Below are 21493 nucleotides of genomic sequence, written 5' to 3' on the forward strand. Positions count from 1 at the left end.
CCCTCAATAGTTTTCCGCTGCTTGCAGGTGGTTAACCAGTCTAAGACCTTGAGGCATGAGACACACACACGGTCTCTATTTCTATCTCTCTCTCTCTCTCACACACACACACACACACACACACACACACTAGTCTAGGAGTGATCTCTTTTGAACGTCCTATTTACTGTGTGCTTAGAGTAATCTACTGTTTGTGTGTGTGTCTGTGTGTGTGTGTGTGTGTGTGTGTGTGTGTGTGTGTGTGTGTGTGTGTGTGTGTGTGTGAATGATTACATGGTCTACACTTAAGTGAAGATATCTGACAGGTTTGGTGAGATCTGTCTCCCGCTCTGTCGAAACACAGAAGGGCTCACATGCATTACTACACAAAGACGTCAAGTCCTCCCGTCACACGCTGCAAAACCGTGAAGGGAGATTAATCGGCAATCGCCATCCGGTTTCACTTTGTGCACTCATTGAATGGATGTGCCAAGTGCCTAGAATGTAAATGTCAGAAATGGAACATGAGGGTTTAGTCTTCATTGACCTACTTCTCATGATACTGTGCCAAATAGATGAGGTAAAAAAGTTGAGAACATTTCAAGTCTTTATATTGCATTAGGTTGTTATCTAAAACAATTGGCTACTGGGTTTCCTCTGTGTACTGATAAGAAAATGTCAGACAGCCAGACAGTTATTCACTAGGGACTGACATCATGAAGAGAGGAGTGCGTTAGCTGCCCTCGGTTCTTCTTGGTTGACAGATAAAAAAGAGAGCAAAGCGGATCACATCCGGGGTTGGTTTATTCTAATCGCGAGCCCTTCTACCCGGAAAAAACTTTAGACAACTTTCCGTGGCTCGATCAGACACAGTACATATCAGAAACATGTCAGCGCCCGGAATGTGAATTATTCGTAAATGTTTGTACCAAAACGTTATTTTTTATCATGTGCCCGAGACGCGTCCTATAGAATTAGTATTTTTAAACACTTCGGTTTATTGGGTTGCGGCTTACACGGCAACCATAAGAATTTCAGAAGCGGGTAAGTTTATGCTTGTGCGTCTGCGTGGGTGTGCATGTGTTTGTTTGTTAACGGAGTATGAGAAGGCATGCACCTTTCCCTGTAAGGATTGTGTGCAGCTGGAGGTGTTTCAGGTCATCAGTCTGAATCATGCGTCTCCAGCAGGGTTATGGGGGCGGAAGATGGGATTCATTAAAAATGAGAAAGCTGGAATCCCACCCAAATGTGGTCCATTTGGCTCGTGATAGTCTCGGGAGAATGGCAAGATTTAGTAGCAGTGTAACATTGTTTCAGCAAGAAAATTATGAATGGATATGAATCAAGTTAGACTTTTCTGGATACGGATCCAAGCCTTGAGTTTGGTTGTCAGACGTCCCATGCAATGCCTGCTAGAAATTGAGACTGAGGCTAATACACGTCTGTCAGTGAAACCAACATGACATTTGTCAGGCATAATCGCGGCTGCTGCAATTAATTCAAGCTGATTAGACGATAACCAGAGGAGGGGGATTTGTACAGTGTCTGTGTTCTGTTATCCAAAGTTTAGGGTTGATAAAACAGACTAGCTCTAACGAGTTAAATCTGGAGAGATTATAATGGGGACTATGTCATAGGATTGACAGCACAAAACACACTATTTATAGTTTGTGTATAAAGCAAACTGTACTCCATTATCGTGGCTTTATCTTTGCTCGATTAAGATGTACATTCATTGTTTCGCTTCACCAGAAGCAACACATGAATCAGCAATCTCTCTACTGATCTTCTGTTAAAGATCAAATCTTGTATTTATAAGTACATCTAAATATTTTTCAACTCTCCTCTTCCATCCCTCCCTCCCTCCTTCACTCCCTCCTTCACTCCCTCCTTCCCCCCCTCTCCCTCCCTCTTTCCCTCCCTCTTTCCCTCCCTCTTTCCTTCCCTCCCTCCTTCCCTCTTCTGGCCAGCTGAAATGTGCGTGTCTGCAGATCTGCAGTGCAGTCTGTAATTTCTGTCTGTGGTAGAGTGCTCAGCTCAGACTGGGTCCTGCAGGGTTAGCCTTGGTGCCTAAATAACGTCACATGAAAAACTGCTGAGTGTGTGTGTATGTGCGCGCGCGTGTTCAATAGATGTACCTCCCATCTCCCAGATGTTGCCCTAACTTGTTTGTCTTCAAACCACCCCATTTTCTCTCTCTGTCTCTCTCTCTCTCTCTCCTCTCTCTCTCCTGCCAGTGATATGAAGTAGTGTTCCAGGGCAGGATGCCGTACCTGGACAGACTGAGCAGGGTGTGTGGCTTCCTTGACATCGAGGAGCAGGAGAACAGCGGTCGATTCCAGAGGAGGTACTTCATCCTGGACACGCAGGGAAATACACTGCTGTGGTACATGGACAACCCTCAGGTAACGCTCTCTCTCTCTTTCTTTCTTTCTTTCTCTCACACACCCACCCACCCACCCACACACACACACACACACACGGACAACCCCTCAGGTAGCACTCTCTCTCACACACACACGCATAGTGTCAACAGGGGAAGTGATATTGACTGTGATGCGTAATCTTGATCTTGAGTCCAATGTCATGCGTATGTGTGTGTGTGTGTATGTATGTGCGTGTGTGTGTATGTATGTGCGTGTGTGTGTGTGTGTATGTATGTGTGTATGTGTGCAGAACCTCCTTAGTGGAGCTAGTGCTGTGGGAAGCCTACGACTGACCTATATCTCCAAGGTAAACTCATCTCACCTTTTCTGACTGTGGAGTTTGGGTTTTCAGGGAATTATAACTAACCCTATCTCATCTTCCCTCCTTCCTGTCTTCTCCTCTTCCTGTCCTCTCCCACACCCTCCTCTCTGCTCTTCTCCTCCCTCTCTCCCCTCCCTCTCTTTCCCCACGGTCAGGTGAGTGAGGCCACACTGAAACAGAAGCCCAAGACTGAGTTCTGTTTTGGTGAGTCAGTGTTTCTACAGAAAGTAGTCAGACCAGTTTCCAAATCAGACTTCACGCAGTGTCCCCGGTTCTCGAGATAATCGAGCCACACACAGACGGAGATCCCTGCCTTCCTAGTCACATGTCCTGGGTGTGTGCCAGTCATGTCCTAACCCAAGCCTCCTCCCTCAGTGATCAACTCAGTGTCTCGCCGGTACTACCTTCAAGCCAACGACCCGACAGACATGAAAGACTGGGTGGTGGCTCTCAACAAGGCCACCAAGATCACAGTGAGTCACCACAGCACCAGACAGCTACACAAGACACTGTGCTAATGTAACACAGACCTTACACTAACCTCAACCCTAACCCCTAGACTAGAGGAAACCTGGTTAGCTATATGGTATTGGGATCTAAATCAAATAACCCTATGTGATGTGTCTGTGTCAGCTCTCAACAGTAGAGACTCCTCTAAGCTCCCTGTCCATATCTTCTCCTTATCTCCTTTTTAGGGCTCTGTGAATCATTAAGGACACACGTACACACATTACATCACACACAGGATATTACATCACAGAACAAAACAGAAGCACTCAGGCGGAAGTGCTCTGTGGTCAGGATCAACAGTTAGGCCCGGTTGTGTGTACGTTACTCACACACATAGCCGTATCAGTAACCTCTTAACAATGAGATGTTGAAAATTGACAGCGGCATTTCAATGAACTTCATTAGCCGTGTGTGTGTGTGTGGTCATTCATTTAGCAGATGTGTGTGTGTGTCATTCATTTAGCAAATGTGTGTGTGTTTGTGTGTGTGTTGCTGTCGAGGGCCCACAGCCTGTAGACATGGGTGTGTACTTTACCTGCAATGTCACAGGAAACCAGTCCTCTCGCTCACTTTTACTTCCTCTATCATTGCCCCTGCACTCCTTGGGGAAACCCTGTGCATCGGAGGCCCTGCTTGTTTACAGGGATGCCTGGCAAGTGAAGTTGGTCAGAGAGAGAGGCACTTTGTGTTGTAAAATGTGTGTGTGTGTGTGTGTGGTGTGTAGGTTCCCAAAGCTGGACCTGTCACCCAGCCTAGTCGCGATGTTACCACGGTGACGAGTGATGGAGTGAAGCCGCAGCAGTCCTACAGAGCAGAGATTATTGGAGGTGTTGTGGTTCACACCCCTATCTACCAGGTACTGGGGCTCTGGGAAGGACACGGTGAGCAGGAGGCCTGGGTGCTGGTGGTGAAGCTGTAGATTGTGATGTGTTGTGTGTGTGTGCATTTGTGTGTGTGTGTGTTGCAGAACAATGGGGAGGAGTCAGAGATCAGAGAGAGCAAGCCCACCAGGGGGGGAGTGCTACGATGTGGCTTCTGTGTCAAACAGGGAAACGTGGTTCGTTTCACACACGCAATCTCACACACTCACACATACACACACACAAACACTTTTCTCATGACCAAAAACGAAACACGTACCCTGTCTTCTTGTGGTGTTGAGATGTGTGTTTTGGTGACTTTATGTTTTTAGAGGAAGAGCTGGAAAAGACGTTTCTTCATCCTGGACCACAACGCTGTCAGTTACTACAAGTGTGCTTCGGTGAGGTCACAATCTGTGTGTGTGTGTGTGTGTGTGTGTGTGGGTGTGTGTGCGTGTGTGTGTGTGTGTGTGTGTGTGTGTGTGTGTGTGTGTGTGTGTGTAATAACCAGTGCTGGTTCTGTCTCTACAAGGACAAGGAGCCCCTGAGAGCTGTTCCTCTGAGGGACATTCAGAAGGTCCATGAATGTCTGGTCAAGTCTGGGTTTGTCCACAACTCTCTACTTCCTGCTTGGTCCTTCCTTCTTTACAACCTTAAATAATAGACACAGTAGTAGACTGTTTTAGATATGCATACTGGATAACTGTTTCTTAAGTGTGTGTGTGTGTGTGTGTGTATGTCTCAGGGACCTACTGACGAGAGACAACCTGTTTGAAATCATCACAAGTTCCAGAATCTTCTACATCCAGGTAAGCTACCTGCTTCCTGTTTCCTGCCAGTCATAACTGACCAGGTTCGGTGAAGCTGTTGGTGTGCAGTTGTGTGTGTGTGATGGTGGGTTGGTGTGTGTGTGTGTAGGTGTGTGATGGAGGGTTGGTGGGTTTGTGTGTGTGTGCGTGTTTGTGCCATCAGTTGGTCACCTTGTTTCCTCAGTGCTCTGTTGCTGCTGTGTGGCTGGTTCTCTTTTTAGACTCAACTGACTGTTTTTAATTGTGGATCAGACAAAAACAAGCATAACACAGCAAGCATAACAACAATAATATCCTGAGGATCCCTCTGGGAGAACAGCCGACTAGAGTCACTCGGGGGGGGGGGGGGGGGCACATGGGCCTGCGTGTGTGGAGGGGAGTTGGGGTATGTCGTTTAGTTGTACTTCTCAGCATGTTTGAGTTGAGTTTGAAATCCTGAGTTTCAAGATGTGTGGGTGCCTGATGTGTGTGTGTGTGTGTGTGTGTGTTTGTTTGTGTGTGTGTGTGTGTGTGTGTGTGCAGACAGACTCTCCAGAGGACATGCATGGCTGGATCAGAGATATCCAGATGAAGATACTGGACTTCAGAGGCCCTCCAAAGGTAAGAGGCATTTCTCTATTTCCACTCACTCTAAAGTCTCTGCTTCCTCCCTGCCCTCTCTTTTGTCTCTCTCTCTCTCCCTGCCCTCTCTCTCTCTTCTCTCTACTCTCTCGAATCTCACTCTCTCTTCTCTTTCTGCTCTCTCCGTTCTCTCACACTGAGTGTCTCTCTGTGTCTCTCTACCCTCTCGGTGCTCCCTTCTTGTGTAACCTTTGTTGCAGGAAGCTCAGTGATGTTTCCTCTTTCTGGGACTGTTGTGTTGGTGTGGGGCTTTGTTGTGCAGGGAATTGAAATCCAAACACACTAACATCCCCCTGGCAACCATGTCCTACTCCTTCTTTCCCAATCAATAATCATGAAAGCAAAACAGTACAGCCATCCGTGAGAAGGTCTTGTTTGACACTCCTCTTCCTCCTCTCTCAGGGATCTGGGTTCAAGCATGGCCCCTCACTGTGTCACAGCGGTAACCGGGCTGCCCGCTCAGGTCCTCAAGGGGAGGACAGGAGACCCCCCCTGGTGAAGTCCTGCTCAGTAGCCCCAGGCTGGCAGCCCTGGACCCCCCTACCCCAGCGAGAGACCTCCACTCTGCCCACGCTGGACCAAGAGCGCACCTTCAGCTCCCTGCCCGCCATGCCCTCTCGCTCCTCCACCTCCTCTTCCTCCTCCTCCTCCCTCTCCTCCTCGTCCACCTCCCTCTCCGCCCCGGCCCCTGGCCCCACCATGCCCCGCACAGCGGCGGCAGCCCTGGGTCAGAAGGTGTCCCTGGGATCGGCGGGAGACCCGGCAGGCCCAGCGCCCTCTGGTGGTCGCAGGAGGCATCACTCCCACCCTCAGCCTCCCAGCCGCAGCTTCCCCTACGTCCTGGACGAGGACGGCATCCGCACCACCGACGTCTAGCGCTGTCGAAGTGCCCTTGCTTGAAGACTGTTGAGTGATAGTGACTGATAGAGATGAGAGAGAGAGAGAGACTCCCTCCTTCCTCTGTGGTAAAACGGTGGCGTGTCTGCTGGTCTGGCCTGCTGCTGTGGCCCCCTGGTGGCGAGGTGGCAATGCTACAAGTGGGTTTCGAGCAGTGTTCCGGGGCAGTCTATGAAGGGGAGGGGTGAGGGCAGAAAGAGGGTACCACTGGGAGGGGTAAACGGGGGCCTGGAGTTATTTGAAGGCCCAGACTGTGAAGGGGTACGTTGTTTTTGTACGATTTCCTTTGAAAACTTGAATGTCCTCCTTGGTCGTTGTTCCAAGGTATGGTATGCCTTAATGATTGTCTAACGAACTCACACATTCTGTCTTAGCCTTTGTTATGTAACCTGGTCTGCTCCAACTCAACACGCCCATGCTCCCGAAAGCCTAGCCAATCATTTATTTGCTGCCAGGAATGGAATCTACTCACAATCGTCATGGTAATCTACAGTAACAGTTGATCAGCTAGCTGTCCGATTCATCCTACACTTGCTCTCTCTGCTTCTTTATTGTTTTGTTTTTATCAGAAAGAAGAACTTGTCTCTGGTATCACATATCCTTTTCTGGTTGGCTTTGCTCGTCTAATGAGTTGCCACGGGAACTGTGAGAGCCACCTTGGTGCTTTATGTGGGTCCACTTGGTACCTTTGCCTTGTCAGACACCTGCTAGTGCTTTGATTGGTTAACTTGGTTAGTTGTTCAGAGGCTGTTTGCACGACAGGGGCCACTGTGCTCCTCAGTATTGCTTTTGGCCTCACCAAATACCTAGCTGGCCTCCATCTTGTCTCTTCAAGTTCAGAAACGCATGCGATCACCTCCGCGAAACCACTGCTCAGGCTGTACGCTGAAGCAATGCTAGCAGTTCAGTGGCAATCATGGTTGGGACACCAACTGTGGCGTGAATTCGATCAGTTGAACGTGGTGAGATATTAAACAAATTCATTTATCTGACTGTAATATTGACCAATGTGTATTATGCACAATAAAACATTACGGCTTTTTAATGAATGAATATTGATTAGCTACATAATTTCTTTCTTCGTTTTGGGTTATTCATGTTCACCTGCAGGAACTTGACACTTCAAAACACAATTCCACTGCAGAGTTCCTATGGGTTAAAACTGATTCAAAGTGAATGAAAGTTTTTGTTTTTACATTCTATCTAGACCGTATGGGAGCCTCCACAGAAGTTTAGACCACTCCAAACACACACACACACACACACACACACACACTGACCTGTCCAGAGGCTGTGTTAAGTGAAGTATTTCACACCCTCGTCCTTCCGGAGGTAGTGACCCATCTCTAAGTCAGGCCGCTTCCCTGCTCCCCTCTCTCCTCCAGTCCCGTCTCCCCAAGGCCTCGGTCAGACCACCAGAGCGACGTCCGGACCGAAGGTCTCCTGCTGAGCTGTGCACAGCTGTGAAAGGCCCTGAGAGACCAGGAAATGTCAACTGTGTGGTGACATGAGCCTTCAGCCCGCTCCAGTCAGAGGGCCCCCCCAGCACCAGAGAGGTACCCAAGCACGAGAACCTTTTGAAGCCTTGAAGACAACGGTCAGCCCGGCGCTGATTGAGAGGGGGTGAGGGGTTATGGGTGGGGGTGGGGGGGTGGGGAGGTTAGGGGCTTCACAAACCACCTGTGTCTGTGCACTTCCGTATTTTGTGTGTTTGTGTGTGTGTGTGTGTGCATATCGTAAGCCTGTGTCCGTGCCAACATTTAAAGGTCACCTGTCAGAAATGGCACCTCTTGTCTGACACTTGTGAGTGACAGGTTGCTCTGAGGGCAGTCTTGCAGACGTCCTAAATGTTAATGTTCCCACATGGTCGCCTTTCTGCTGCTAGTTGCTGAGCCGTCTTGGTCTCACGTCTTTATAGGCTCAGAGAATGGGGAGCAAGGTAGAGGGTAGGGTAGCTGTGTTCTCTAAATCTTCCTTGTGAGTCATGCCATGCAAATTTATCAAATCTATTACCATGTTAAAGATTTGTATTGGGTCGACGCACGGTCAACTTTTCAGTTATTCCACCCGACGGTCATCAAGGTTGCGCGGATTCACTCTGTCTGTATTGACTGACGTCTACCGCTAGAGGAGGCTACAATTCACCAGACGGCTTTGAGTTAACGAGACTCGTTTTTCAGGTTTCTATAGTCTGCTTTGATGCTTGACGACTGAAGTATGATTACGCTACAGACACGGAGAGATGCAGAGGGGAGGGTTGGAATGTAATTGGCTCAGTGTGATGTGATTTTTTGCAGAGGAGTTCGTTGACCTTGACCTCTACTGCACACTCACACACTCCAAACACCCCGTCCAACTTCTGACATTTGATCAGTTAAGTCGGCTGTGTTAGTATGACAAAGCCATGAAAATGCATCTATTTAAGTTACTCTAAATACATAAAATACTACAATACAAATTCTAATTGTTTCCCCTAAATTACATGTTATTGTAGCTACTTTGGAATATGCCTTTCTTCTGACTTTTTGGTTTCAAGAATAACACCCTGAGGTTAAAGATGCTGCACATTCTTTTGTGGGGGAAAAAAAGTCAACGACACAGACAGGTAGGTCACTAGAATTGGATGGTTCAATGCATTAAAGATGATGTATTATCATATTGGCATTATCAAATGACTTCAACCTTGCGCGCTCTCAAATTTTAAGAATTTGCAGTGCCACACTTATTCCTCAGACCTATTTTAGAAGGCCTGTAGAATAATTATTACTCTAAATACACATTTGAATATACCGTATTTCTGTAGATAGACATGGAATAACTTTAGGTCTATTGCCGTATCCATGATTATACAAAATAAAAATAATTTAGTTTTATAATATTACTGAAGTCAATAATGATGGACAGGATACTCGCATTACATTGTTTAAATATGAATTTAATAATATGCTATTTAAATACATAAACCCGTCTTTGAAAACGGGTTAGTCTTTGGAAATTATTGACAGTTAAGAAAATCATCGGCAACATTTTTATTGTACAGTGGTCACATTTACCATGGCATATACGTATATTTAAGCATTTGGGCCACACATTTAGAACATTTGGATCACAGATCTGATGTCAAGAAGGAATGTCGAGTGAATAAGCTTTTATATAGTAGTCTATCTTTGGTTTTATATTCTCAATAGTGTACTGCAGCGAAAAGCATATTGTCAGTAACATTGTTTGGTGTCATTTGGCTTGTATGTCCGTCAGCGAGGTCAGTCTTGTGATGTGCCTTTGGTTTGTCTATAGCAGACCGAGACTTGATATTGCATCATTATGAACAATCCCCCCCACAATCACCACACACGCGCCCAAACACACACACACACACATACACCCACACACACAGCGCATTTCCTATCCCCATGTCACTTCGAGACTGCCCTCTGCCGAGAAACATAGCCTAGACCATTGCTCCACAGATGACCGTTGAGGACTATTCTAGCCCACAGCCCACAGACCTGCGATCTTTGATGCATGTACCAGCTCACACTTAACAATTGAAGAAGGTAAGAAGTCATTTAGTTTAAGTTTATAGTTGAATGTTTCAAATGTGATAGGGAAACGATGGGGTGATATTTGTAACCTATGGCAAAGCATTTACCGAAGAACGCCTTGTGCGTAAAGGGCGCGGGACTGCATGTTTGTATACAAATTCAGACAGAATTACGCGCAGTGTGATGCAAATAACTCACTGACTGCAGTCAATACAATAAAAACACGATAAACTACTGACAACGGAAAGAATAATGAATAGGTTCATTGAATTTTGAAAATCAATGTGCTATGTTTCCAGTGCAAACCTCCCTAAATGTGGACTTAACCTCACATCAACGGTAGAGATTTGTGTTTTTATTTCTATTCACGTGTGAGTAGGCTGAAACTGCTGGATGTTATGAATTTTGGTGTCAAATTCATTTCGCTGAACGGAGACACCCAAATTTGACCGAAAACCATAACGCTTACCTCCCGCTGACCCCGTCAACTTTCAACTCTCGATGACTGCGCGCCACCGGTTTATTCTCTGGATAACCACAGTAATCCAGTCAAAATGATGCACGCGCATTGTAACGAAACGCTGCAACTGACCTGCTTGAAATTAAACACACTTGGTTAACAACTATATCTTTTTAACCTCAAACTGATTTAGTTTGAGTAGGACATCGAAGGAGACCGAAAAATGAGTCAGATGATGGGAGAAGTGGGCCTATTAAATCCGTTAAAATATAAAAAATATAAAACTAGGCCTACTGTATAGGAGCGATATGTAAAGAGAAGGCGGGTTGAACTGATTGCGTGGATTTGAAATGTGTATACAGTTTGACGGCTTAAGATGGGGGTGGGGACTGGAGAGGACTGGAATGCTTTGAAACAGATCTTTGTTGATTTGAAGAGAAAATAGACCTACTAAGGCATCTCACTTCGACTCTTGGAGTGGACAGGGTGACGAGCGGAGACGGTAGTGTACCGGATTGAGGCAGATATGCCATGGGAAGACGTCTGACAACAAGCAGGGGTAGCAAAAACAATCATAGGCTATTTGTCTTTAGCCTAATTTTACATTGACTGAGTTTAGATAATTTGTTGATGTAGGATGTAGGTCTAGGGATTTTGGTGACGCTGCAATCTAGGAAAATGTGCTGACAGGATACCGTGGCGTGTACTGTACCCTGTTTTAAGGTAATATATCTGTGGAGGCGCGTTTGGAGGCTGGGCCTCGGGTAGGCCTCAAAACAAGATGTGACAATGTGTGCGAATGAAGACACCAACCATGCTTTTAAATGTTACCTACGTGTAAAATGTTTGGCATTTTACAAACCAGCCGGAGAACAATCACCTTAAATATAACGAAAACGGGCTAGCCTTCTTCAAATTATTAAACTGACTATTTAATATTGTTAGGCTATATAAACGCAGCAATATGCATGTCGATTAAAGTAACAATCTGTATGCATGTTTGCATTCACAATCGCAATAATGTTATTAATATGTTTATAAGTGCTGTACTTTTTTTCTTGCTAGTAATATACACGTATTCATGATATAATTTTTGTATTTAACCTTAGAGTGTTTACTTCTATTGTGTTTGTAGTGGGCTTGTAGACATGTAGTATTATTATGATGATAGGCTACTACTATTATTCTTGTTGTTGATTCAAGGATTACTGCTTGATAGAAAAAAACGTTCCAACAAATTATTGTAACAGTTCAATATTAATATTTAAAACTAAGATTAATATTGTCACACAGTCATTCAATTTGTTCCAGTATTAAATCATATATTTAATCATCAATGCAAACGTGAACCTTTTTAAATCCAGGATTTTGCTTGTCCAGGTATTTGCAGTATAACAATGTCCAATGTTTTAAAATCATGTCAGCATATCATCCAGATTTCAAATATTTAGATAGGCCTGCCATCAAACGTTCATACTATTTCAATAGTTTGCAAACATGTGGTGTGTGTGTCCTGTCAGTGAGTCCCGCGGCATCAGGTGAGTGTGATGGCTAACGGCGGAGACTCGTTTGGCCTTCCTGAGCGCGCAGACACAGACTGCTCGGACACACCAAAAGAGAATAAACCAGAGAATCAGACGCGCGTGTCCTCACCTCAAACCACCTGCGCACAACAGGTAAGAGCAGAGATCCATGTAGGCCCAACATAGGCCCATGTGAATGTAGTGCCGCCATAGCACGTTAAAGGCTCTTTTTAGTTTTTTCAAACTAAAGATTAAATGCAAGTTAATTTAGGCGATAAAGGAAATTAAGAAACATGTTTTCGTTATTTAGCCTAACACAGTTTGTCAGTATAGACAAAAATAAAATAGAAAAAATCAAATCACAGTCCAACATTTGTTGACTCAACACATATATGACTAATTTATAAGGCATAAAAAGCATACTTTTAAGAGACCGATGTACAGTGTATTTCTTTTTTATTTAACAGGGAATGGAGGGAATCAAGGTGTATCTACATGAGCGCGAACTCTGGACTAAGTTTAACGAGGTTGAAACTGAAATGATTATCACGAAGGCGGGAAGGTAGGTCATTGCTTGTTCCAAATTTAGGCCTATAAACATAACATTTCAGATATAACTTAATATATCTCTCATCATGTGAGTCAACACGTCACTTTCTTGGCTGTAGTCTATATGTTTTTACCCAAGTTGCATGATAATGTAAATACATCTTTTTAGAAAAGTTTTTGTAAAAACAAAAAAACTAGATTTTATTAACAATTCCCAAATCTTTTATTAGTCGAGATACTGTTCATAACATAGGCATAAGTAGCCTACAGACTGGACTATATCATCTGGGATGTTCGTTTTCTTGTCAACATATTTATTCGTGATATCTTTCGTTTACAGGAGGATGTTTCCCAGTTACAAAATAAAGGTCACAGGGTTAAATCCCAAAACCAAGTACATTCTTCTAATGGATATTGTTCCCGCTGATGACCATCGCTATAAATTTGCTGACAATAAGTGGTAAGATATTTAGGCTATCTAATCTATTGGATCACATTTTTACAAAGCTTTTTCTTTTTGCATGATCGATTGACTAATTGGAAACTCAAAACAACGCATGATGAAGGAGATTAAATGATATGTTAGATAAACATGCGTGTTTATTTGTAATATTTTACATTTGGGCCTATAGGTCTACTGCTGAAACTGTTTTTGTGCAGGCCGCTGTCAATTTACAAAATTCCAAAGCAAAAAAATAGCTTTGGTATATTGAGAAGAGCTGCAGGTGTGTGAATACTTTGGGTCAGGCAAGGGGCAAAATGTGACATCGCTCTGGTGACGTCCTTGTGCCTCCTGGAGCCCTGTGGCCTAGTTCCCCGTGCATGCCCGATGCCCTCGTGCCCCCTGTCTCTGCCCGCAAGTTCAATCGCAGTGCTGAGAGTTCATTAATCGGACAGCCGTGGATTAAAGCGTCCTATTCAAATCAGCGTCAGGATGTAGAGAGTATCCAAATTGAATTTTCTAAGAAAGCTGAGATTTATCAATGCAAATTGTGGTACTTACAAAAATGAACATAGCAATGTCGATAAAACCAAGTATTTGGGGATTTTGAAGAGGTTCTGGTAAATAGTCTGTGAGCGCTTTTTACGCACTGAACGCCCATGGATGAATATATCCCCAAGGGATGTCATGTTACAGTATAACTGTCCTCTAAATATCCGCATAGCGTGTTGTTTTCTCTACTCTCTGACTGTAGCGTTAAGGTTTAATAAATGTTTGACAATTTGCTGTTCAGTTACCTTTTCTCACATTGTAAACAAGTGAGACTTGCGATATAAGGCACCACATAGCACAACCGTGTAAGCCACTGTATTTACATATAGGCCACATTAATTTCGCCTTTTTGACCTGGGTAAAGGTGAATAGTCTGAAAATGATGCGAACAAGTGTCCCAAGTGATCGGGCCGACTGAGCGCGAGACATGTGCATTAAGCAGAACCTTTTCGGTTTGATTTTGTGTTTGTAGAGTAGGCCTACCTAATGGCCATATGTAACAGAAACGTGCCAGCTGCTGTTCTCCAGGATAAAATCCTTGAGCATACAGATGTTTTTATCGGAGAAAAACCTTCAACAGCCGGCGGCAGCGCAGGGTTGAAGCGGCTCTGCCCTGCACGAGTGTGACAGCGCGCGGGGAGAGCGCAGTTCATGAACGGGTCAGACCCGGGACAACTGACAGTCTGCGCGAAAAAGACTGACCCCATTCTCTTACATCGTAGGTCGGTCACTGGGAAAGCCGAACCTGCGATGCCGGGGAGACTTTACGTGCATGCAGATTCTCCCGCCACAGGCGCGCACTGGAGCCGCCAGCTAGTGTCCTTCCAGAAGCTCAAGCTCACTAATAACCACCTTGATCCGTTCGGTCACGTGAGTGATTCGGCCTAACTTATGTTACTGTAACAATAGAGACAATCATTCATGTGTAGGCCTATGCAAAATGTGGTGTGCCATAATGAATGTTAATTCCATATTAAGCCTGTGATAGAGGCCCTCCATACTACAGCAGACAGGCTACAGTAGACAGCAACCAGCAGAAATGATTTCAAAGAAATTTGAGGCCATTAGCTAATGGCCATGGCTGGTGGGACTGTCACAGCAATTAAGCTGAGGCTAACACAGACACACACACACACACACACTCACACACTATAATCGTACACTTATGCCAATACCCTCACAATTGCCACATGGCAGTGAGGCCTGTTGTTTGTAAAGTAAGTTTATTTCAACATAGGGTTGAGACTCTTATAATTTCCCCATGGTGTTTGTCATTCCTTTTTTCTTCTTCTGTTGGTCAATTTATACTGATTCTATTACAGATTATATTGAACTCCATGCACAGATACCAACCCCGCCTTCATATTGTGAAAGCTGATGAAAACAACGGATTTGGATCGAAGAACACCGCATTCTGCACGCACGTGTTCTCAGAGACTGCCTTCATTGCAGTGACGTCATACCAAAACCACAAGGTATGGCGCTACTAAAAACATACATGTAAATCCAAACCAGTGCTGTCAAACACATGTTTGATATCCTTGTTAAATATCACAAATGCTTCTTGTAATTGCTTGTTGAAATGATTCGTATGGAATACTGGCACACTGAAGTATCAGGGTTTATTTGCTCAGTTTGATGTTGTGAATGTGAATCAGCAGGCCCTTCGTCAGCCACTGGTCTAATACACAGTGTCAGGTTATTTACTCAACTCAATCTCTCTCTCTCTCTCTCTCTCTCTCTCTCTCTCTCTCTCTCTCTCTCTCTGTCTTTCGCTCTCTCTCTCTCTCTCTCTCTCTCTCTCTCTCTCTCTCTCTCTCTCTCTCTCTCTGTCTGTCTGTCTGTCTGTCTGTCTGTCGCTCTCTCTCTCTCTCTCTCTCTCTCTCTCTCTCTCTCTCTGTTTAATGTGGCAGCCATGACCTCGTTCTTTTCCTCGTTCATCTATGTTATTGTTCCAGCTCTGTGTGTGTGTTTCGGCTGAAATGTAACGCAGTGTGTTCTGTTCCCCAGATCACCCAGCTGAAGATAGAGAATAACCCGTTTGCTAAAGGCTTCAGAGGGACAGAGGACATGGAGCTTCACCGTATGGCCAAGATACAAGGGTGAGCACAGCTCTCCATATCTCCTCCTCTCTCTCTCTCTCTCTCTCTCTCCCTCTCTCTGTCTCTCTCTCTCTCTCTCTCTCTCTCTCTCTCTCTCTCTCCCTCTCTCTGTCTCTCTCTCTCTCTCTCTCTCTCTCCCTCTCTCTGTCTCTCTCTCTCTCTCTCCCTCTCTCTGTCTCTCTCTCTCTCTCTCTCTCTCTCTCTCTCTCTCTCTCTCTCTCTCTCTCTCTCTCTCTCTCTCTCTCTCTCTCTCTCTCTCTCTCTCTCTCTCTCTCTCTCTCTCTCTCTCTCCTCTCTCTCCTTACTTCCCCTTCTCTCTCCCCCTCTCTCTCTCCTCCCTCTCTCCTCCCTCCCTCTCTCTCTTTCTCTCTCTCTTCCTCCCGTTCTGTCTCTCCCTCCCTCCCCTTCTCTCTCCACCTTTCTCTCCCTCTTCCTCACCCTCTCTCTTTCCCTCTCTCCCTCTTGTCCTTCGTCGCCTCTACCCCTCTGTCTCTCTCCCCCTACATCTCCCCCCCCCCCCCGGCGCTCTCAGACCTGATGTAAGGCAGCCCACTTTACAGTTGAACAGCAGTGGTTATGATGGAGTGCAGATGGTCCCCATCTGACCCCCCTCCCTCTGTGATGACATGCAAGTGTATGAATCAGCCTGCAAGGTAGAGATCTCAGCCCCTTCAGCCAGGCTATCTGGGAAGAGTACTCCAACTCTCCCTGGAAGTGACTGTCTTAACTGTGACTTAACCTGTGTTCTTGCTCTGACTTCTGACTTTAGAAGGTTGCGGAAAAACCTTGTGTATGTTGTGTTTCTGAGTGTGGCTCATGCCCTCTCCTACTATTTTCTGAGGCAGGCCATGCGAAAGGTTGAGGCGGTCGCTAATGTAGTGATGTCCTTGCTGTTAAGTGTTGGTCCTAATCTCAGCTGATGTGCTAAATGTGTCAGGCTGTGTAGGGTTGGGTGTCACGAAGAGATAGTGTCACATTGTGGAAAAGGGGGTGATACAGACGAGGTGACAAAGGTGGAGAGAAGAGCTGAGATGGGGGGATGAGGGGGGATGGAAGGGGTGAGATGGAGGGGGTGAGATAAAGGAGGGGATGGGGGGGAGGGAAAGCAGGGGTGGTGGAGGGGACGAGAGGGGACGAGAGAGTCCTGGGTTACAGTGGGTCTCTGGTTGTTTGAGGGGAGAGAGGCTAGTGGGGCAGAGTCTATCTGAAGTGACATACGGCCACAGACTTATTTTTAGATCGGCACATTATCTCACAGCACAGTGTGTGTATGTATGTGTGTGTGTGTGTGTGTGTCACTAGAGGATGAGAGGCAGAGAGACACTGCCCACTGTTTCCTGCATAGCACGAGGTCAATGAGATGTCACAGTGTACAGCGAGAGAGAGAGAGAGAGAGAGAGAGAGAGAGAGTGAGAGTACTATAAATTCAAGGAAAAAAAAGAAAAATATACTTTACAGATTTCATAGTAGTGGGAGATATTTAGTTACTTTATAAATGAAGTGTGTTGAATTTAGTTAAGGTCCATTTTAAACTATACCAAACTATACCAAAAACATACCACACAGGCATTAGGATCATCTGTGTAGGTCAGGTTTTTAAACATACCTTTTCCCCTACATCTCCTCGGTTCCCCTCCCTCCCAGTAAGGACTACCCAGTGGTGCCCCGCAGCACAGCGCGTCAGAAGGCTGTATCCAGGGGGAGTCCGTACAAGGGGGACGGCCAGGACCTCAGTTCCCCGGAGGGCCTGGGAGCCCCGTTTCCCTGTGAGAACGGGGTGAGCGGCAGCCCCCAGGAGCTTCTCACCTCCCCTTTGGCCCCCTACGGCCTCCCCCATCCTCACCAACAGGCCTACCACTGCACCAAGAGGACAGGTGTGTAGCTGCACTCTCAGCACATTTGAACAGTGAAGTCGTTAGCAAATGCTAACTGGCTAATCGTTTGTATGTTGTGGGAATTGCTTAAAAAAAACGACAGCGTTGCTCCTGTTTTGGAACTGGGTTCAGTCATGATTGCGTGTCTCTTTTTTTCTCTCCACAGCGGACGATAGCGGTTCTGCAGGAGACCAGCAGCATCTGTACAGGAAGTCTTTTATCGAGAGTTCAAGTGAAGACGAATCCTACTACCGCCCTGCTACCTACCCTCCTCTCCTCCCCCCTCCCCCCGGGCTGCCCCACCAACACCAACCCCCCTTGGGACTCTCTGGCTCCCCCTACAGCCTGGAGGGGGGACAGCGCCAGGCTTGCATGTTTGCCGGTTCGGAGCCCAGGCTGGAGGACCTGAGCTGTACGTCTTGGTCCTACGGCTGCCCTTTGACCCCTGCCATGACCCCTATGGACCCCTACCCCACCTTCGCCTCCCACACCCCCTTCAGCTCCAGCCCTAGGGGCTCTCGGCTCAGCTCTGTAGCCCACCAGGGTTCACCTCCACTGGGGGAGTCTCTCTCGCACGACCCATACCAGACTCAGACCTCAGGACCGCCCTCTCAAACCCCCCAACACCCCCACAGCAGCCAGCTCAGCCCACACCTGCGAGAGTACCCTGGCTACTCCACCAACCTCACCCCTCCCCTCTACCACACACTGGACACACACAGTAGGGGAGGACTCCCAGAGTGGAGTGAAGCCACCTGATTGGACCAGTAGTCTGTTCGGTAACAGGGCAACGACTTTTGATTGATGGTTAGGGCTTCTACGGTACATCTGTCACTCACATGACAGCCTTGGTTCAAGCCTGATGAGAAATCGCAGTCTGTCGGCAAAGTTGACAGTTTTAAGTGTGCCCAGTCCTATGCTGTGTGAAGAGATGTCTATTGCTGTTTGTGATCCCCACCCCCCCACCCCCTCCTGTGCTCCATGGATCATGGGAATGTCACAGTGAATTGCTTCCCCCTTTGACTCGGAAACCCTGCGCTCGTAGGAACCTACCACAGAGGAACCTGCGACCCTGGAGGCCGAAGAGAGAAAAAAAACCCTTATGGATCAACATCTCTTATGTGTGTCATGAATCCCAGCTGAGAAATGCTAACGTTTGCACTCCAAACTGGGGTTATCCTGTCCAGAAATCCCTCAGTGTTTCCTTTGTGGTTCAGTTTAACTTTGTGACATCAGTCCCCCCTTTACCTCCTGACCCGTATATGTCCAGTGTGGTATCGTGTGCTGTAAGGAGACAGTGTTCCTATCCAGCCATGCTTCTTTTACTGTAGAGTAAATTAGCTCAGTTTTCACAGCCCAGCCTGAGGGGAAATTGATTTCTACCGTTGTGTGTTGAAGCAATGCCATCTGTTTGTGTGTGTGTGTCTGTACTGTACACGTGTAAGTGTGTGTGTGTGTTGCGAGCGAGAGAATATCTGTGTGTGTGTGCATACGTGTGCGTGTGAGTTTCTACAGTATATTTGCACAGTGTGCACGTGTGTATCTGTTGTGTATTTGTGTGTGTGTCAGCTAAGCTCAAGACTGCTGTGGATTCATTCCCAGTGAGACAGGCTACAGTGGCTGCAGGCACTACACCAGAGAGATAAACAGTTTGTTTAGACCATGCCAGGGGGGGGGGCGCAGGACCTGAACACACTGTTCCCCGTGCATTCTGGGTAACTGCACATTGCAGCGTCACACAGCTGTCACCGCTGTCCTCTCTGTCACCCCAAATCGACCAATAAAAGCTGTACTCCGCCCAGAGCTAGCCAATCAAAGCTCTCCAGTTGTATCATGTGTTTGTTGATGAATCATTCATGAGATCAGTATAAGCTCTTGGTGGTTAGAAGGCTCTCCAAAAGGACATGTTTTTTTTGGGGGGGGGGAATGTACATCATGTCCTCCAGTGACCGCAAAGGATTTACGCCTGTCTCCTACTGAAATCCTAATTGGCCCACAACCCCCACCCCTGCCTCATCTACTCCCTGCCTCCCTACATGCCCCCTGTAGTGCTAAAGCGAGTGTGTGTGTGTGCGTGCGTGCATGTGTGTGTGTGTGTTTGGAGATGTGGGTGTGCGCAATCAATTGAAAAGGTATTTCCAGGAAGTGCTTTTTGCTCATTATTGTTCTTGTTTATAGTATTTATTGAAATTTATTTTGCTAGTCTAGTTCTGTGGTGAAATTGTTAACTGATAGTGTTTGAGGTGTTTTAAAGTTCTTAAAAATATTTGTTTCTTGCTCCTCCCTTCCTTCCCTGTTGACCACAGCCTGTCATAATAACTGAGTTGTTAAATATTCCATTCTGATGTACATAAACACTAATTTATACATAGAACTGAAATAAATATAAGAGCATTTTGAAAATTCAGTCTGTTGTCCTGGACCTTTTTCCCCTGCATGCAGGAACCTGATGTAGAAGCATTGCGTTCCCAGAGGGTTATTTAAAGGACGCTCAACACCTGATAAGGAAGTGACACTCTACCAGTTACATGGCAGTTTATCGGTCCCGCTGTGATGCAAAGACATCCTTCCACTTGTCTGTAAAGGCCACATCATAAGATCATCTTTATCATTCATCTGCTGTCGCTGTTATTGGCTCCTACCATCAAGAGGAACTCTGGGAAGGGAAGAAAGGAGAGGGGACTGGAACCTCTATGGTTGGAGCCCGCCTGACCCCCGACCTGCCCTGTCAACACCGATAAAAGAGGTTTGAACTAAACAGTGTGTGTGTGGTGTGTGTCCCTGCTCTGTGTGGTGTGTGTCCTGTGTGTGTGTGCCCTGTGTGTTTGGATGTGCCCTGCGTGTACTCTGTGTGGTGTGTGTCCTGTGTGTGTGTATGTGTGTGAGGCTGTGTGTGTGTGGTGTGTGTCATGCGTGTGTACGTTTGGGGTGGTGGTGTGTGTGTGTGTGTGTGTGTGTGGTGGTGTGTGTGTGTGTGTGTGTAAGTGTGTGGTGGTGGTGCTCGGGTAGAGTGCGTGCGTGCTCCTCTTATCTCTGACAGCTTGTTTGGCATCTCCAGTCTCCTCCAGCTGGGTCGTCTCACAGACAACCTGCTTCCCACAGACAGGAGGGCTTGGCTGGGCTGGAGCACAGCAAGGTGGGGTGTGTGTTGGTGGTCCCTCTCCTTTTCTCCTCAACCCCACCTCCCTCTTTTGAGGGTTTAAGGTATCACGTTTCTATTATTTTCGCATAGGGTTAAGGGCCCTCACACCTGCTAACAGTTCACATACAACCCCCCTCCCCCCACACAACCCCCCCCCCCAACACACACACAACACCCTCACAAATGCTTCTAACACTGCACTATACAAGAAACCCTATAATCAAAATATTTAAATATTTTTGCTGCACAGAGAATTCTTCGCTCTCTCCCCCTCTCTATCTTCCCTTGGTTCTCCCCTGCCTCTCTCCCCTGCCTCTCTCCCCTGCCTGCCTCTCTCCCCTGCCTGCCTCTCTCCCCTGCCTGCCTTTCTCCCCTGCCTCTCTCTCCTGCCTGCCTCTCTCCCCTGCCTTTCTCCCCTGCCTCTCTCCCCTGCCTCTCTCCCCTGCCTTTCTCCCCTGCCTTTCTCCCCTGCCTCTCTCCCCTGCCTCTCTCCCCTGCCTTTCTCCCCTGCCTCTCTCCCCTGCCTCTCTCCCCTGCCTGCCTCTCTCCCCTGCCTTTCTCCCCTGCCTCTCTCCCCTGCCTCTCTCCCCTGCCTGCCTCTCTCCCCTGCCTGCCTCTCTCCCCTGCCTGCCTCTCTCCCCTGCCTGCCTCTCTCCCCTGCCTGCCTCTCTCCCCTGCCTGCCTCTCTCCCCTGCCTGACTCTCTCCCCTGCCTGCCTCTCTCCCCTGCCTGCCTCTCTCCCCTGCCTGCCTCTCTGCCCTGTCTCTCTCAGACACAGTGGGGTCAGGGGTTAAGCAGGCGGCTCTTCAGAAGCTCTGGTCCTCCTTAACCCTTTGTCTCCATCATGCGCCGGTCTGCTGAGAGTGTAGCCCCCCAGACGGCT

At 47.0% G+C, this 21493-nt stretch overlaps 2 protein-coding genes across 3 annotated transcripts; both read left to right on the top strand.

Annotated features, from left to right (window-relative positions):
• The first annotated feature begins 845 nt into the window (after nucleotides 1-845).
• On the top strand, nucleotides 846-7477 carry plekha2 (pleckstrin homology domain containing A2). Its single transcript, XM_084690481.1, has 12 exons — nucleotides 846-1023; nucleotides 2217-2384; nucleotides 2656-2712; nucleotides 2883-2931; nucleotides 3103-3200; nucleotides 3962-4093; nucleotides 4205-4294; nucleotides 4430-4498; nucleotides 4630-4700; nucleotides 4843-4906; nucleotides 5429-5506; nucleotides 5930-7477. Exons 2-12 carry the CDS (start codon nucleotides 2244-2246, stop codon nucleotides 6401-6403), a joined length of 1323 nt encoding a protein of 440 aa, XP_084546607.1. The 5' UTR covers nucleotides 846-1023; nucleotides 2217-2243; the 3' UTR covers nucleotides 6404-7477.
• A 4496-nt stretch (nucleotides 7478-11973) lies between these two features.
• On the top strand, nucleotides 11974-18227 carry tbx5b (T-box transcription factor 5b). Of its 2 annotated transcripts, none has more exons than XM_084690456.1 (8): nucleotides 11974-12120; nucleotides 12417-12511; nucleotides 12839-12958; nucleotides 14215-14362; nucleotides 14815-14967; nucleotides 15503-15594; nucleotides 17239-17468; nucleotides 17635-18227. In XM_084690456.1, exons 1-8 carry the CDS (start codon nucleotides 11974-11976, stop codon nucleotides 18225-18227), a joined length of 1578 nt encoding a protein of 525 aa, XP_084546582.1. The 2 variants fall into 2 exon arrangements, with proteins under 2 accessions (XP_084546582.1, XP_084546581.1); XM_084690455.1 differs by having other exon boundaries at nucleotides 11974-12102.
• The last annotated feature ends 3266 nt before the right edge of the window (nucleotides 18228-21493 follow it).

Source organism: Hypomesus nipponensis, chromosome 24 (assembly GCF_054491055.1).
Source record: "Hypomesus nipponensis isolate SF chromosome 24, ASM5449105v1, whole genome shotgun sequence".
Taxonomy (NCBI): domain Eukaryota; kingdom Metazoa; phylum Chordata; class Actinopteri; order Osmeriformes; family Osmeridae; genus Hypomesus; species Hypomesus nipponensis.

Bases quoted from the DNA above. Each gene is read 5' to 3' on its own strand.
- tbx5b (XM_084690456.1), top strand. From the start codon at position 11,974: ATGGCTAACGGCGGAGACTCGTTTGGCCTTCCTGAGCGCGCAGACACA. The intron at 12,959-14,214 runs GTAAGATATTTA...CTTACATCGTAG, and splicing joins AAATTTGCTGACAATAAGTG to GTCGGTCACTGGGAAAGCCG. The intron at 14,363-14,814 runs GTGAGTGATTCG...ATTCTATTACAG, and splicing joins ACCTTGATCCGTTCGGTCAC to ATTATATTGAACTCCATGCA.
- plekha2 (XM_084690481.1), top strand. From the start codon at position 2,244: ATGCCGTACCTGGACAGACTGAGCAGGGTGTGTGGCTTCCTTGACATC. The intron at 2,932-3,102 runs GTGAGTCAGTGT...CTCCTCCCTCAG, and splicing joins CAAGACTGAGTTCTGTTTTG to TGATCAACTCAGTGTCTCGC. The intron at 4,295-4,429 runs GTTCGTTTCACA...TTATGTTTTTAG, and splicing joins GTGTCAAACAGGGAAACGTG to AGGAAGAGCTGGAAAAGACG.